We start from the raw sequence: 18,503 nt of genomic DNA, 5'->3' as shown, positions 1-18,503 counted from the left end.
GAATTTTTGAAACCTTTTTACAAAACAACATGACACCCCAAATCAAACTCTTAGAGTTCAGTTTGCTGGTTTATAAGATATAAGAGCAGTTTGAGAAAGTAAAACGTGACGGACGGATAGACGGATGGAACAGGGTAATAACAATATACCCGAACTTTCTTTAGAAAGTGCAGGTATAAAAAAAACAAACCAAATACACTCCTATTCTGGAAAAACTACTCGCCATGTGGAGTATAGATTTTGAATTTCTTATTTTCCAAATGAAATTTTATTCCCATTGGTGAGTGGGCAACTGGATATTCACAACCCTGTTACACCTGTTTATACTGATTTTACACAAAGACTAAAAAAAGATATAGATGAATATTAACAACATCAATTACAATTTAATTGAATTTGATTGAAAATGCATTACTCGTATTTAATAGAACTTTTATAATTCTAAGACCATTTTCTGTTGATTAAATTTCAGGTACTCTTGCTGCAAAATCGTGATTTGCTTCCACACCCAACACAGAAATTAGCTGCCATATTTCTTCTCTATGAAATGTATCGTACTGATCCAATAGCTGCTAATCCATTTGCTACAGTGTTTGTCCATATCTTGGTAAGTGTACATCTGTTATGCATCTTTAATTATAGTGACACATTTGTAAGAAGGAGCTCCAGCTAAAATGACTGGTAGATGGATCATGGGTTTGAATTATGTGTACTGTTTATTCCCACCTAGTGCTTATTCTGAAAATTTTAGTAACTGGCAAAAATATAATAATTTAACTTGGCTTAGCTTAGTGGGAGAACACCCAGTACATGTATATGAAGGTGACTTTCAATGGCTCAAACTTTGATCTCTTACAGTGAATTTATTTTCTTTATAAAACTAAAAATCAAATTTACTCTTGAGCTATCGAAGTAAAAAAAATTGCATAATCTATCATTATTGTTTCTTGCCCTTGATACCTTGAAAGTATTGTTTTGTGTTCACAGTAAAGAGACAATTATTAATTAGCCCTTCTTGGACCTAAAACTGCATTTGACATAAATTATTAAATGATTTACAGTACATCAGCTTGGTTCAATATTTTGACCATGTCAGTATCCAATAATTCTTACTACATCAAGCCAATTCTCACAGAAAGTTACTCATTAAATTACATCAGTAGAATAAATTTTATTTTTAATTACAAGAGAAAAATATTCAGACTAAGTAATTAAGGTATTCCGTTTCCAACGAAAGACCTTATTGTTTTCGTACTGTTTATTATTTATTTTTTTTCCCCCAAATTTTGTGCACGCGATTTCTCGAAAACTACTGAACCCATCTTGACAATTTTTTTAGAGATGATGGAACATTATCTGAATTTTATATGTTTTTGAATTTTTTGGTGTTGTCCCTTCGGGTCCAGATTTACGGTCGATTTTGTAATTTTTACAACCTATTTTGTGCAGAGCTAATCTCATAAACTATTAGAGATATGACTTTGAAATTTTCAGGATAGGTAGACCATGGTTTGAAGTTGTGCACTATATACCGTATTTTCCCGACGAATTGTCGATGCGGATGACTAGTCGAATTGCTCATTTTTAGCCAAAATTTTAACAAAATCCTACTACACGTCAATTTTGACGATACGTCAATCTTTAATATCATTTCAAAATGGTGTAAAACACTGCAGTAACTTTATCAGTGTATGATGCCACGATGTCCCAGATATTGCTACCAATTATTATTATACCCCTCCAAACTTCGTTTGGGGGGGTATATAGGAATCACCTTGTCCGTCCGTCCGTCTGTCCGTCCGTCTGTCTGTGCAATCGCGTCCAGTCCATATCTTTCTTATGGAGAAACATTGGAAGTTCTTACTTCACACAAAGCTTGCTTATGACCTAAGGGTGTGTCATGACCTTGACCCAAGGTCATTTGGGCAAGGCCAATGTCACTGGCAGAAGAAATGCTGAATTCGTGTCCGGTCCATATCTTTCTTATGGAGAAGCATTGGAAGTTCTTTCTTCACACAAAGATTGCTTATGACCTAAGAGTATGTCATTACCTTGACCCAAGGTCATTCTGGCAAGGTCAAGGTCACTGGCAGAAAAAAATGCAAAATTCGTGTCCTGTCCATATCTTTCTTATGGAGAAACATTTGAAGTTCTTACTTCATACAAAGATTGCTTATGAGCAAAGGGTGTGTCATGACCTTGACCCAAGGTCATTCTGGCAAGGTCAAGGTCACTGGCAGAAAGTGCAAAATTCATGTCCAGTCCATATCTTTCTTATGGAGAAACATTGAAGTTCTTAATTCACATAAAGATTGCTTATAACCAGAGGGTTTGTCATGACCTTGATCTGTATATAGATATGTTTGTTGTTAAATGATATAACATGACTCCTATGATAAAGTATTGTATGATATGAAACATTATTTATATAATATTGTTATTATTATGCCGACTGTTAAATATACTGACGTGCTTTGCTATAAGTAGCTCTGACGTTCGAGTGTTGACAAGTCCCTTAAAATAATCACCGGAAAAGCAAGCGTTTGTTGTTTTTCAAATTGCGTGTAATCAATTGATTTAATTGTTTATTTAATCAACAAGTTGTTGTACAATAAAAAGTAAACAAAGGTTTATGTTCTCAAGTATGTTATGTTTTCAAGAAATAGAGAGACGTTTGGCCTTACCGAGAAAACTCGAAATGTTTAGCAGACGAAATCTCAGTGAATTTTTTTTCTTGAACATTCTTTATCAAGCGTCATTTAAAAAAGCGTTTTTGTGATTCTCGTGTAGAATTTCTTTGAAAAATGTTCAATCAATTTGTTCAAAAGTTTATAGGAAACTTTAACTTTAAAATTACCGTCAATAATGAAGTTTTTTTTTTTGGAAAAATGATATATTTTATAATTTTAATTGCTTGATGTCAATCGTATATATCTACGTTTTATATACCTAAAACCGGTGTTCATAATAACGGCTAATTTAGCGTAGCGGTAACGCGTTGGGCTTCATACTAGAATCAATGATTTTAGTGTCGTGAGTTCGAATCCCGCTGTTGGCACTTGAAAGATTTTCGTTGAAAATATTCGCCGTGCTCTATTTCGGCATAGTATGCTTACGCTATATAAATCCTTTGATGCTATGCGAAAATAGATGAGTATTGAATATATAGTGACAAACTGACAGAAGGCATAATAATGTTTAATATGATACAATAAAATATCATTTGTTATATTGTAAAAAGTTATATGATATTGTATCAATTTTTTTATGTTTTATATGATATTGTATTATTAAATTGTTATGTATTGTATTGTATATCATGATACAATATTGTATAATATGATATTGTATTATTATATCTATAACATTATCACATGATACTGTTACTAACATATGATATTGCAATATATAATATTGTATCATATGATACAATATTGTATACTATATAATATCATATGATACGATATTGTATGATATGATATTAAACAGTTGTTGACTGGGTTCCAGGGCAACAGTTGATCTGTCGTACATCTCGCAAACTGTTGCTCAAGGCCAAGGGCCGCGGGCAACAGTTTGCGAGCTGGTCTGACAGATCAACTGTTGCCCGGGACACAGTCAACAACTGTTTTGTAATATACCCCTTCTAATCAATAACACGTTTTTTCGCGGAATGTGACGTCACCAGTCAACAGTCTTTTTTAACAGTTCCAATCTAACAGTTCCAGTCCAACAGTCAAAATGCTGGACTTTTTTATGCCCCCCTCCGAAGAAGGGAGGGCATATTGCTTTTCTACTGTCTGTCGGTCGGTCGGTCCACCAACAGTTTCCATTCATTTTCTTTGCAAAGGATGAACATATTGAAATGAAATTTGGTATACAGGTTTATCATGATAATATCTAGGTCAAGTTCGATTTTGGGTATGATCGAGCCATTTTCGACAGAGTTATGGCTCTTTGACGTAAAAAAAATTCCAGTTATTTGCAGTTTCTGCTCATTTTTTTCACAAAGGATGAGCATATTGAAATGAAATTTGGTATACAGGTATATCATGATAATATCTAGGTCAAGTTGGATATTGGTTACGATTGAGCCATTTTCAACAGAGTTATGCCCCTTGGATGTAGAAAAATTCCATTTATTTGCAGTTTCCGCTCATTTTCTTCGCAGAGGATGAAAATATTGAAATGAAATTTAGTATACAGGTTTATCATGATGATATCTAAGTCAAGATTGGTATTGGGTACGATCGAGCTGCTTTTGACAAAGTTATGGCCCTTGGATGTAGAAAAATTCCAGTACTAGTTATTTGCAGTTTCTACTCATTTTCTTTACAGAGAGTGCACTTACTGATATGAAATCTAGTACAGTGAAACTTCTCTAAACCCGCAGGCTACCGGAATTGAAATTTGGTATACTGAATTATCATGATAATATCTAGGTTAAATTTGATATTGGGTACAATCGAGCCATTTTCGATTGAGTTATGGCTCTTGGACGTTGAAAAATTCCAGTTATTTTCAATTTCCACTCATTTTCTTCGCAGAGAGTGCACATACTGATATGAAATCTAGTACAGTGAAACTTCTCTAAACTGGCAGGCTACCGGACCGGACAAAAGGGCCGGTTTACAGGGGGTGCTGGTTTACTGAGGTTCTGTTAAAACTAACCATTGTCAAGGAAATGTCCCTGTTTGATCCATTTATATAAACACAATACAATAAGATTTTTTTTTTTTTTTTTTTTTTTTTTTTTTTTTTTTTTATTTGAAGTTGAACAATCAAATGCATTTGTATACAATAAAGTGATAACAGCTTTGAGAAAATTTACTTCAAAACAAAATTTTTCCTTGGAAGAGAGAGAGAGAGAGAAAGAGAGAGAGAGAATTGGTTGTTGAACATGAGTAAGTAATTGATTTATAGTTTTATATCATCTCTACTGGCACTGTACCAGTTATCGGCTATAATTTTACGTTTTCTTTTCGTGTTTCCTTATTTCTTGATATATTTGAATAAAACTTGACATATTCTAAATGGTGAACAGAAATTTATCAGTCTGTTAGATTATATCATCATTTAGAACTCAAACATTTTGTTTTTGTGCTATTTAGCACGCTCCAAATTTGCCGAGTTTTTACGATTTACTGTACCAGTTATCGGCTTCGTGATAATAACACAGTAAAATCCCTTTTCATGTTGATTTTATATTCTGCAAAGTTTAAATTGAATTATGTCCCTTGCGGTGTCAGCCTATAGGTCGTAGGGGTTACTGTACATAAACAAAACTCATAAAATTATCCGTTTATCATCATACAGTAATACATAAGAACGTATGCTGTTCAATACATAATTGTGCAATCAGGCGTTCAACTGCACCATGAATCTCTCAGAATTTAGTGAATTTCTTTTGTTTAGAAATTTTATATGTATTGATATAATATGTCAAATCAAATAAGGGATATAATAACGTATCACAAAGAGGTCATATTCTATTTTTAACTTATTACGTCACTTTCCCCATAGCTGAAAGTGCAAAGATGTAAATCAGCGGTAAACAATGATCGTTATAGCTCATGTTTAAAACATATTCAAGAAAGTTTTCAAGCAAACTTACTTTTCTTTATTCGAAACGGACGACTGAATTAAAAAAATTCGGATAGTCGCATGCTATAAACCCGAACCCTTAGTTTAGCCGATAACTGGTCTTAGCCGATAACTGGTACAGTACCAGTATACAGTCAGAGTCTGCTTAATTGTTTAGTGAAGTCTATTAAGAAGAAAAAGCCAAGTTTCCCATCTCTTATAAAAATCATCTAATCTGCAATTTCGGATAGCTATATATCTTAGAGTTGATATATGTGTTTTAATATCTACAGTAAAACTCGGTTATAGCAAAGTCCTGGGGACCAATGAATTTACTTCGTTATATCCGTAATTCGTTATATCCGTATAACGAATTCGTAATAATAACTATAGCGAATTCACTATATACATATTTTCTTTCACCAGACTATAATTTTTGCTGATTGAGGCTTAAAATAAGAATTACATTACTTTGATACCTTTTATAATCGGATTGATAGTTGAAAAATTTATATAAAAATAAAAAATCATTCAAACTATTATGCTAAATGGTAGTGAAAACTTTTCTAACTGTAAAGAAATTCGTTCTAACATTGTTTAACGTTATTATTTACCTCTGTGGGACTCAAAATCAGTTCGCTATAACCGTAAATTCGTTATATCCGAATTCGTCATAACCGTGAAATTTTGCAAAGAATTGTTAAGAATTTGATCGGGGACTCACAAATACTTCGCTATATCCGAGAATTCGCTATATCCGTGTTCGTACTAAACGAGTTTTACTGGATAAGTAATTCATGAATTGTTAGTGCTTCATTAAGACATCTTTTCCTATAGATATAGGATTTCATAACCAAGAAGATAGAATAAATGTCTGTAGAAATAGGGTCAGAGTGTAGCCCGAATATAAAAATTAAAGGATCTCTTTGGATTGTAATTCTCTTTGATTGACAGAATTCAAAAAATTGCTGAAAGAGTTCTTGAACATTAGGACACTCCCATAGTACATGAAAAATTGTTTCATCATGTTGTTTACAAAAGTTACACAACTTACTACATTCCTTTCCTATTTTAAATAGATATTTATTAGTTGTTAGAATGTGGTGATTAATTCTAAATTGCAGCCATTGTAATTTGGTACTTTTAATGTTGACAAAAGGTAACTGGTATATGGTTTTCCACTGTAAGTCTGACAACATAAAAAATAATCCCCATTTTGATTTATTGAAAGATGTGACATTTTCCATGTTTAGAATATTATACATGATCTTAGATCCTTTTCGAGGTGAGCAAAATAATTTAATGTGGAAAGGTATAAAAGGCCTTGGGTTCTTCTTTTGAGATTCCATGATAATGTAAACTAGTTAAAATAGATTTCTGTAAACCAAGATAAGTAAGGAAGTTTGACTTGACATCAAACTTACTTTGAAGGTCTTGTAAACTTAAAAAGGACCCATTTTCATCCAGCAAATCATTGATATAAACAATATATAAACAATATTCTTATTGAACCAATCAATAAAGAAAATTGATTTCCCCCTCATTGTAATGTTCTTATTGTACCATATGGGTTGTGTAATAAATTCATGCCATGTAAGTAATTTCATTCTATCTTGTATATTTTTAAAAGCAACAAATGTATCCTTCCAAAAGGAGTTTCTAACTAAATTAGTTAATATACAGGATATGAAGTCTGGCCCAGTCTTCAGCACTATGTCAATAATACAATAAGATTTGATTTTTTTTATATTTATTGTGAAAATGAACTATGCAATATGCATATTAATATAATTACAATTACAGTTGATATGTAAAAGCATTGCGCAAACATGATCACAAAGAGAGAACACTAACTTTGTACATGTACGTGTGTACTAAGTCATATGTCAAATTTCCTTTGAAAGGCCGCTTATATCAACAAGCGTATACACTGAAACTCTGATAAATTATTTTAGTTTCGGAAACATCTGAAATGAAATTAAAATATTTTTTGTGTGAATGTAGAATATATAATCAAAGTAGATCACAGTATATAAAACATTTAAAATGTCTTATCAAGAATTTGTTATCTAAACAGTTTTGCCGCTTGTATCATTGACTTGATTTATAGCCGAATTCTAATCTTTACTCAGTGTAGTATAGAATAGAATACAATAACTATATACGAATTGAATCGATTAATTAAAAAATAAAACAAGAATAAACACAAAATCATATGATATGATACAATGTTGTATCAAATTATATTGTATCATATAATACACATATTATGTATCAAATATGATACTATTATACAGTATCAAACAATACAATATCATACTATATTATACAATATGATTTGTTACAATATAATGATGTATAATATGATATGACATTGTATCAGATACTATATTGTATTATATATTATATATTTTGATATTGTATTATGTGATTAAATACAATTATTTATAATACAATACAAAGTCACATCATTTGTTACAATATCATATCTCATTATTGTTTATAACAGTATTTTACATATTATATGATATATATTGTAAGGATGATGGGATGCAGTATTGTATTTTATATTATTGTATTGATAAACATTGTATCTTATAGTACCATATTAAATGAACATATGATTATCATACAATTTTTTAACAGATGATATACAATATTGTGTCTTAACAGTATCCATTAATATCCAAGATCATAAAGAATGATTTTCATATAATAAAATGATAAAGGTGGTCTCATACAGATGATGCCTCATAAAGGTGATGCCTCGTCTCGGTGAGCTTAGTAATCTGTGATTACCTATGCTTTTAAATGGTATAATAAGGTTTTTTATAGTCCAAAAAAAGTTTCTTTAATTCATTGTCAGCGAAAGCAACAGGTTTATCATATTTTGTGTTTTTTGGCTCTTTCAGAACCCGCCAACAGAAAACCAAGAAGCTGGGCAGTTTGACTTACACTGGGCTATTCCAGCCATCTCCCCCGCAGAACGATACTTTCTATCTCAGCTCATCTCCAGCCCTACAAAAGAGGTAGGGCAGTTGTTAGTCTTCTATCCTATAGCCACAACAAGTCCCACATGTATTCAGATTAATATGTGCATATGATTTCTAATAACATGCAAAGTAAATAACATCTACACTTCAGAATCCTTTTTACTCATATGAAACCTGTTTTCTCATATGAATCTTTTTTACTTGTATAAATCCTGTTACAGCGAATTACAGAATACCGGTAGAGTTTTCAATAGCTTGTTGGATTGCTCAATAGGGTATTCAATTTGGTCAGCAAGGTATCACATCAGGTTTAAATCTAGGTCCTGTGGTTACCCAAGTGTAGATTGTTATTTTGCACTCAACCAATTCATTTGGCACAAAGAAAACCTCTAGAACACTCTCTTCTATTGTTAGCTATTCTATTCATAGACCTTTAAAAAGAATGTTCACCTGAACAGCACTGGATTCTATAGAGCATCAATTCTGCTTGGAGTAATTTGAATTTTGTTTTTCAAAAAATGTAATTCAAAAGACATTTCTGAAGAAACAAACAAAAGAGAAAAGCATAACTTTAAGAATTACGGAGATATTTTTTTCCTGCAAAAAATCATTAGACATTTTGGTTCCCCAATTCCTGGTGCAACATACAGCACTAAGACTAAGAGTATTTTTGTGCTGTGACTGCTTAATTAGTTCAGACTTTTATAGCAGTAATGTAGGACAACAGGGAGAAACAAAAAAGGCCCAAATGTGCAAATGTTTACTAGATTAACTCACTTTATCGCTGTCATTCCTGAGTAATCACATGACCTAGATTTAAACCTAATGTGATACCTTGCTGACCAAATTGAATACCCTATTGAGCAACCCAACAAGCTATTGAAAACTCTACCGGTATTCTGTAATTCGCTGTAACTCATATGAATCCTGTTTACTCATAAATCTCATTCCAAAACACTCTTTTATATGAATCCTTCTTGTACATGTGATTCCAAATTGAAATTAAACAAATCTAGTCAAGACGATTACCACCTATACATGAACATAAGACTTGTCCCTCTTGTTTAATTGAGGATTCCATCCATTAAGAATAGTAGATGAATCACAATTACATGTTTATATATGATGAGTTCTTCTTTGCTGTACAGATGACATTTATTTCATTTATCCAATACAAGAAATCTTCTGTTCCAATCATATGAATTCCATCTGTACAGAGAATAATTAATTTTTATTTGTGTACATTAGATGAATATTACCTACATATGATTGTTTGAGCATTCCATAATGTAATAATTTTGATATGTTACACTGTGCTTGTATTTATTAGATTCACCCATTTGTAAATCTCTGCATTAATATGGTAAGGAAATGAGAAATTCTTGTCCAGAATTAAGTTGGGTTCATTTGCATGCATACATATTGATTTTGATATTGCTCCTTATCATATGACAAGATTGGCAAGAAATTTCAACTTTATTCATTTGTTGCTACTGGAAATTTTGTAATCCTACTTCATACCTCCTTAAAAACTAATGGTTTTTAATTTTAACATGAGAATGCAAAACAAATGCCATTTTGATTAGAACAGGAATAATTTTTGGTGATAGTATTTTTTCAAAACAACATCATTCATTCAACCTAACAACTTTAAATGAAATCCTTTGATCTACAAAAAAAAAAATACTATCTACATGTAATTGATCTTTGTGTTTAAAAAAATGATAAGTGCCAGAAATGAAGTAGAATTATAATTCTTAATTCATACTAACTGATTTTTTTTTCCTTTTTAGCTCACCTGAGAATAGCTCACTTGAGCTTTCAGCTCAGGTGAGCTATTCTGATCACATTTTGTCTGTCGTTTGTCTGTCTGTACGTAAACTTTTCACATTTTCAACATCTTCTCCAGAACCACTGAGCCAGTTTCAACCAAACTTGGCACAAAGCACCCTTAGGCAAGGGTGATTCAAAGTTGTGAAAATTAAGGAGAACACCCTTTTATAAGGGGAGATAATTAGGAAATATTGAAAATTTTTGTGAAATCTTTAAAAATCTTGTTCTCAAGAACTATTTCGCCAAGAGAGCTGAAACTTTTGTAGAAGCATCCCCAGGTAGTGTAGATTTAAAATTACGAAAATCATGACCCCCGTGGGAAGGGAGGGGGCCACATTGGGGGTCGAAATTTTACATAGGAATATATAGAGTAAATCTTTAAAAATCTACTTCTCAGAAACCAATCAGCCAAGAAAGCTGAAACTTGTATGGAGAGATCCTCAGGTAATGTAGATTCAAAGTGGTGAAAATCATGACTCCTGGGGGTATGGCAGGGCCACAATGGGGGAGGGGAACAAATTTTTAGAAAGGAATATACAGAATAAATCTTTAAAATCTTCTTCTCAGAAACCATTAAAAATCTTCTTCTCAGAAACCAATCAACCAGGAAAGCTGAAACTTATTTGGAAGCATCCTCAGGTACCTTATATATAGGGGAAAGTGTTGATATTTCGGAAGCTATTGTATGTAAATCGGAAATGCTCACCATTTGCCATGTGAAGCTAGTCATGTTATATAGCAATAGTTTCAGCGAACATTCCGGAATTTTTTTCGAGTGTCATCGGGATTTTTCATGTCTCTCCAGCACATTAGATACCATGAAACAGTGACAAGTAGATTGTTATAATTTCGACATAGGTGTTATTATTTCGGACACATGGTGTTTCAACTTTGGACAGTAAGTAAAATTGCATTATATGACTGCACTCTACTTTCAGTAACGTTTTATACGAATTTTTTTTGCACAGAAATGGTTGCTATAGTACAATTATAATATTTCCGATCGGGATCAACATTCCCACCACGTGCTTTTCTTTGTTTTTCTCGCTGACTGTCAGGGAGTGGAGAGTTCTCACATTGGCTGTCACTCATGTAGGCTAGTTTTTGTAAGTTTTGCTTTAATTAATAGTCAGTTATTCTTTTTATGGTTGCGTTTACCTGTGTCAAATATATAGAAATAGTATACATATGACATGATTTTGACTGAATAAGTATAATCAGGGGCGTATAATTGTATTGATAAAAACTGCACATGTGAACAGGCGAATAGGTGGATTGCTTACACCGCGCACAAATTCAATCGATGATACACTAAGTCTAATAGACCAGAAGGAATAAGAGTACAAGGACCAGTCATAAGAAAACAAGTTTTTAACCGGGTTTTCCAACGGAAAAATCCGGTTATTAAAATGGGGAAAATGGCGGGCGGGCGGCTGCCAAAAGGGTACCCTCATTGTACGGATAACTCCTCCTACAGTTTTCAAGATAGGAAGTTGTACTTTTGCAGATCAATTGTACATATATCAGAGGTGCGCATATTGCTAGGATTTTGATTTCCGATAATTTATCGAAATAATACCAGCTTTTGAACTTAGTCATTTTTTGGCAAAATATTGCATATAGGGAACCCTCATTGTACGGATAACTCCTCCTACAGTTCTCAAGATAGGAAGTTGTTCTTTTGCAGATCAATTGTACATATATCAGAGGTGTGCATATTGCTAGGATTTTGATTTCCGATAATTAATCGAAATAATACCAGCTTTTGAACTTAGTCATTTTTTGGCAAAATATTGCATATAGGGAACCCTCATTGTACGGATAACTCCTCCTACAGTTTTCAAGATAGGAAGTTGTTCTTTTGCAGATCAATTGTACATATATCAGAGGTGTGCATATTGCTAGGATTTTGATTTCCGATAATTAATCGAAATAATACCAGCTTTTGAACTTAGTCATTTTTTGGCAAAATATTGCATATAGGGAACCCTCATTGTACGGATAACTCCTCTTACAGTTCTCAAGATAGGAAGTTGTTCTTTTGCAGATCAATTGTACATATATCAGAGGTGTGCATATTGCTAGGATTTTGATTTCCGATAATTTATCGAAATAATACCAGCTTTTGAACTTAGTCATTTTTTGGCAAAATATTGCATATAGGGAACCCTCATTGTACGGATAACTCCTCTTACAGTTCTCAAGATAGGAAGTTGTTCTTTTGCAGATCAATTGTACATATATCAGAGGTGTGCATATTGCTAGGATTTTGATTTCCGATAATTAATCGAAATAATACCAGCTTTTGAACTTACCGGTAGTCATTTTTTGGCAAAATACTGCATATAGGGAATCCTCATTGTACGGATAACTCCTCCTACAGTTCTCAAGATAGGAAGTTGTTCTTTTGCAGATCAATTGTACATATATCAGAGGTGTGCATATTGCTAGGATTTTGATTTCCGATAATTTATCGAAATAATACCAGCTTTTGAACTTACCGGTAGTCATTTTTTGGCAAAATACTGCATATAGGGAATCCTCATTGTACGGATAACTCCTCCTACAGTTCTCAAGATAGGAAGTTGTTCTTTTGCAGATCAATTGTACATATATCAGAGGTGTGCATATTGCTAGGATTTTGATTTCCGATAATTTATGAAAAAATTACTAACTTTTGAACTTAGTCATTTTTTGGCAAAATGTTGCATATACAGTCGCACCTGTTTTAAGCGGCCACCTGTGGGACAATGCCAAACTGGCCGCTAAAGACAGGTGGCCTCTTATTCCAGGTTTCAAATTAATGGGGAAAAAACATCGAGTATTTTCATTTTGGCTCTATTGCACAGATTTATTAATAGCATCTGTAATGGCGGCGTACACAGAGATGGTGAATGCACAGCTCGGATTGCTAAAAAAACAGTTTATATTAATTTTAAATGGCCATTTTAATTCCATTTATCTATCAAGGGATTAAGAACAAAACATTTTCTGCTAAATACGCCCAAATGATAATTTTCAAGGGATTAAATGCAGTAAACAAACAGAAGTAGCGTTTCCGTACAAAGGCTACTTACTGAACTACGATAGCTGATGTTTTACCTTTTAAAAAAGTATCAAAATTCCATTCTTATATATATATTAAGAACCCATTTTATTATCTCAAAGAAATTTTCTAGGAAAAAAAGTGCATATTACCGGCTAATTGCTGCACATGTTAAGCTGTTCCGCGCAAGACTGGCCATATACAATGACTTTGTAATGAAGTATATAAGTACGTGTCGATATATAAACAACACAAAACAGGTGTTATGATAATCAATTTTGACATTAAATCTCAGCAGACTTCAAATAACACACTCAATTATTTGTCATTAACTCATTATCAGCTTTCGAAGTTACGGGGTCACATGTCAGATTCAAAAGTCATGTGACAAAACAGACAAAATGGCCGTTGAAAACAGGCATGTTGAAGCCACGGGACCTAAAAACAGTGGCCGCTGGCCGCGTTAGACAGGTGGCCGCTTAAATCAGTTAAAATATAGTGTAAAACTAAACGGGCGGGATTAAAACTGGCCGCTCATGGCGAGTGGCCGCTGATTAAAGGTGGCCGTAACAGCAGGTGCGACTGTACATGTAGGGTACTCCATTTCACTGGATAAGGGTTGACATGGATTATGGATACAGTTTACATAAAAGAAAACCCAGTTTGCTGTCACTTTGACAGCTTTTCACTTGTTTAAGATTATCATTAGGGTCATGTCATATATGTATAAATAAAAATCCATCATTCTTTATTAATTTTATTACGTTTAATCAGATAGCCACTGGCATGTTGGACAGAAAAAAAGAATTATCTTGCTCAACCATACATACAATGCTTTTGGGTATACATTTTAAATGCACCCATGACTTGCACCCTATTTTGTCACATTGCATCCAAGACACTCGCTCACCTTCCATATCACTATCATTGTCTTACAGACACAATGAACACAATACAGTATCTTTTGTGGATTTTTTCTTTCCTTTTGGCTTTTTATTTTCCTTGTTCTGTTGTCTTTCTTTTTTCTCCTCTCTCTTTTGTTTTCTTTTTTCCTTCTCTATTTCCTTTCTCTCTCTTTCCTCAGTAGCAATCTTTTTTTCTTGTATTATTTCATCTGATGTTAGCAGTCTGTGTGATGTTATTTTTCTCTTTTTTAAAGGTACAGAACTGCCTGACTTGTTGGGTTTTGGAGAAAAAATATCATTGATCTCAGAGGATATCGGCAAATCAAGGTCCAACACGGACGCAAGATGAAGAAGGTCATCAGTGGTAGCAATGGCAAACTCCCCATCTGTCAAATTTGGGTCTGCAGCTTGCAAAGTTACCTCTGCCAGCAGTGTTCCAGGAGGACTGTCAGTGGAGTTAGCCAAATCAGGTGGTGGAACAGATGAGTTCAGAATGTCAGAAGGGGTGATGGAAGCAGATGAGGCACTTGTAGGCTGAGCTCGAGAGAGAACAGAAGTAGATGGAATCTCAGAAAGAGAAAGAGATGAAGAAGATGAAGTTGTACAAATTGCTGGTGCTACTGAACTTGAAGTTGGGGAAGATATGGTAGATGAGCATATACCAGTTGATGTGGAGGCACAAGCAGATAAGGCAGCACTCTGACTCTGAGATAAAGGAATATCAAATGGAATGCTGGTATGGAAAGCTTGATCTGGAATTGCGCCAAGGTTAGATCCCACATGCCTTGAATCCGGCCTTGATGTTATTGGGAGTGACAGAAGATTCCCAAGCAGAATCTGGCCAGGTGGCCTTATTTATCAGGTTGGAAGGGTTCTTGTTTAAATACTCTGAGCAGACTTTATTGTAGGACCGAGACAGGGGGCCAAAAACAGTTCTATCAAGTGGTTGAAGCCAGGCGGTAGTGTGAGGAGGAAGTGCCAGGATGTGGATTCCATTTGCTTTGGCCATCTGCAGAAGACCCAGGACCTCATGACTTCAATGGGAATCAAGGATTAGCAGCTGAGGACGATGAGGACCACAGTATTTGTGAAAAACTTCCTCAAACCACTGCTCCTCAAGAGCATCAGTCATCCAGGCATTTTTCTGGAATGTCCAGATAGTATTGGGAGGACCATCAGCTGTTGAAAAAGACTCGAGACTTCGTCTCGTCTTCCCTTTGACAACAACCATGGGAGGCATCCGTACACCCAGAGCATTAATAGTAGCTAGAACAGAAATGCTCTCCCGAGAATTAGAAATGTGGCCAGGAAGGGAACGAGATCCTTTTCTGGCACAGACAGACACAGGGGAATGTTTGAACTGGAAACCTTTCTCGTCACAGTTCCAGATACACTCTGGCTTGTCATGGAGCTGAAGATCTGTCACTAGCTGGTCAAGAGCACTAAAATATTTTGACACAACCTCCCGGTTCATCATCCTGGAGCTAACAGTAGACAGCTTTTCCGGCTTTCTGATTACCAGCTCTGGATGCCTAGACTTTAAACCTCTCCACCACATGTTTCCAGGAACACCATTTTTAAATGGGGTAGGAAGTTTCAGGCGATTGACCGGCTGTCCTGTCTTTGCCTTAAGCATACCTCTACTGATACCAAACCCCATATCGGCGGCCTCCAAGGCTGACTTAACAACCTTGGCTTCTATTTCAACAGGAATGGCAGGCGGCATTCCTGGTTTAGCCCCGGGCTCAATCTTCCCCAAAACATGATCATGAATGGTTGTTTTGGGTACAGAATACTCCATGGATGCTTTCCTTACAGACATCCCAGCCCTCACTGCAGAGACAGCTTTTTCCAGATCTTGTGTACTGTAGTTTTGGTAGATGTTTTTCCTCTTTTTTGCCATTATATCTAAATAAGATAATATTAAGTTATTTTATTTATAAATTTTTTTTATCCTTAAATGATATGTGTCTGTGTTCCTTATTATTTGACCAATGTTTATAACCCCCCCCCCCCCCCCTTTTTTTTTTTTTTGCAAATATGATGTAAAAATTCCTGCATTCAGTTTCTAAAATATTAAAAAATATTCAAAACAAATTTTAAAAACAATTCCAAATTATTTTTATGAGAAAAAAAAAATTGACATTCATTGATTTTTGTTTGCACCGAATATGAGGCCTTTAAACACGAATTCAGACCCTCTTTACAGTGGTGTTGTAAATTTGGACACAATAATTTCCGTTGGTTTTTAATATGTATGATGATTTTCTCTATGAGACAAACAATTGTGTATTTACTAAATTTCATTACAATATTTACAGTTCTAATATAAAATATAATCATAAACACTTACCTTTATGGAAATTGAGTTTGCCGGTCAAAATGAAAGTAGTTACAAAGTAAGCGTCATTCACAACACAGAAGGTGAAGGTCATTTATTTATGACGACCAATCATAGTGAAGCTAGGCATGCGCACTAAATTCGGTGTTTTCCATTTAGTAAATATATCGACTTAAAAAATAATTTTAAATTTAGAACAAACAACATGAAAATCGGAAGTTATACGGATTTTTTATTGACTGTCCGAAATATCACACCCATCCGCAATATCAACACTTTCCCCTACTCGCCTACAAGTGTTGGTTGCCTTTTTTAGCTCACCTGAGCTGAAAGCTTAAGTGAGTTTTTCTGATCAAAATTTGTCCGTTGTCTGTCGTCGTTGACGTGGGGACCGTTGTTGTTGTTGTAAACTCTTCACATTTTCATCTTCTTCTCCAGAACCACTTGGCAGATTTCAACCTAACTTGGCACAAAGCGTCACTGGGAAAAGGGGATTCAAGTTTATTCAAATAAAGGGCCCTCTCTAAAGGGGAGATAATTTAGAATTATTAAAAATTTGTTGGTATTTTTCAAAAGTCTTCTAAAAAACTATTAGGCCAGGAAAGGCGTAACTTGTATGGAAGTACTTCAGGTAGTGTAGATTCAACTTTGTTTAAATCATGGTCCCTGGGGGTAGGGTGGGGCCACAATGGGGGGATGGATTTTTACATAAGAATGTATAGAGAAAATCTTAAAAAGCTTAAACTTGTGTGAAAGCATCCTCAGGTAGTGTGGATTCAAATTTGTTTAAATCATGGTCCATGGGGGTAGGGCGGGTCACAATGGGGGGATGAATTTCTACGTAAGAATGCATGTATTGAGAAAATCTTGAAATATCTTCTTCTTAAAACTATTAGGCCAGGAAAACTTGTGTAGAAGCATCCTCAGATAAGCCGGATTCAAGTTTGTTCAAATCATGGTCCTTGGGGGTAGGGCGGAGCCACAATGGGAGGGGGGATGAATTTTTACATAAGAATGTATCGATATACATAATAAACCATTTTGAGGCTGTAAATACCTTTCATCTAAAAATTTAATTCATATTAATGAAGAATTCAACACTCTCTCCAGCAACGTTTTTCACACGCTTCGAGTTGACATTCGGCAAAATGGTTTATTATGAATAATTCGACTGTTATATTCAATGCAGCTTCATTAATTTTCCCCAAAATCGTTTCGGAGCTATTTGCCATTTTTTGCTACATTACGGGTATATGGGAGGCAATTGTCCTGTCCCGAGAATCGTTTCAAAGCGATTCTGCAATTTTTTGCTATCGGTACATTACGGGTATATGGGAGGCATTTGCCTGTCCCGAGACACAGTTAGAATTTTCTAACTAAGCAGAATGTAGTAAAATTAATATCATTATTGTAGGCTTAAAGCTTTATTATGTAAATGGCAACAATACGGTGTTTCCATTATCTGTTTCGTAAATGTTCGATATCCTATACAATGTCAACCCGTGCACGCACAGGTCAAAGTCTAGTACTATCATAAAAAGTAAAAGTCACAGAGTATGGAGGATCCTTAAAGCAGAGAGTCTAAGAAAGACAAAGTGCTTACAGACACAGGCAATTTTGTCTGATGTGATTGACTGGACTGTGACTGCTTCCTTTGTGGCAGGAGATGCTTTGAACTGTGTGTATGGTGGCTCCTTTTTGGGCATCTACCATAGTAATTCATGTGTAGTAATTGACTTTGATAATTAACTACATTAGAATGTTTATGCAATTTATATGGCCACCATTGTTGCTGGAAAAAAAGG

General features: G+C 34.4%; 1 protein-coding gene across 5 annotated transcripts in view; it reads left to right on the top strand.

Annotated features, from left to right (window-relative positions):
- LOC105337787 (CCR4-NOT transcription complex subunit 11) overlaps positions 1–18,503 on the top strand; it is a 76,205-nt gene that overhangs the window by 16,116 nt on the left and 41,586 nt on the right. For 3 of the 5 annotated variants that reach the window (XM_034470763.2, XM_066084764.1, XM_066084762.1), the window contains exons 3-5: positions 473–607; positions 8,493–8,609; positions 9,904–9,936. In XM_034470763.2, coding sequence (XP_034326654.1) covers positions 473–607; positions 8,493–8,609; positions 9,904–9,936 — 285 coding nt within the window. Of the gene's footprint in view, positions 1–472; positions 608–8,492; positions 8,610–9,903; positions 9,937–11,267; positions 11,513–14,611; positions 15,944–16,067; positions 16,234–18,503 lie in introns of those variants that run through there. The other 2 variants (XM_066084763.1, XM_034470767.2) reach the window with 2 other exon arrangements.

Source organism: Magallana gigas, chromosome 5 (assembly GCF_963853765.1).
Source record: "Magallana gigas chromosome 5, xbMagGiga1.1, whole genome shotgun sequence".
NCBI classification, from domain to species: domain Eukaryota; kingdom Metazoa; phylum Mollusca; class Bivalvia; order Ostreida; family Ostreidae; genus Magallana; species Magallana gigas.
The sequence above is the reverse complement of the archived record's forward strand: the minus strand, read 5'-3'. Positions and strand labels throughout refer to the sequence as shown.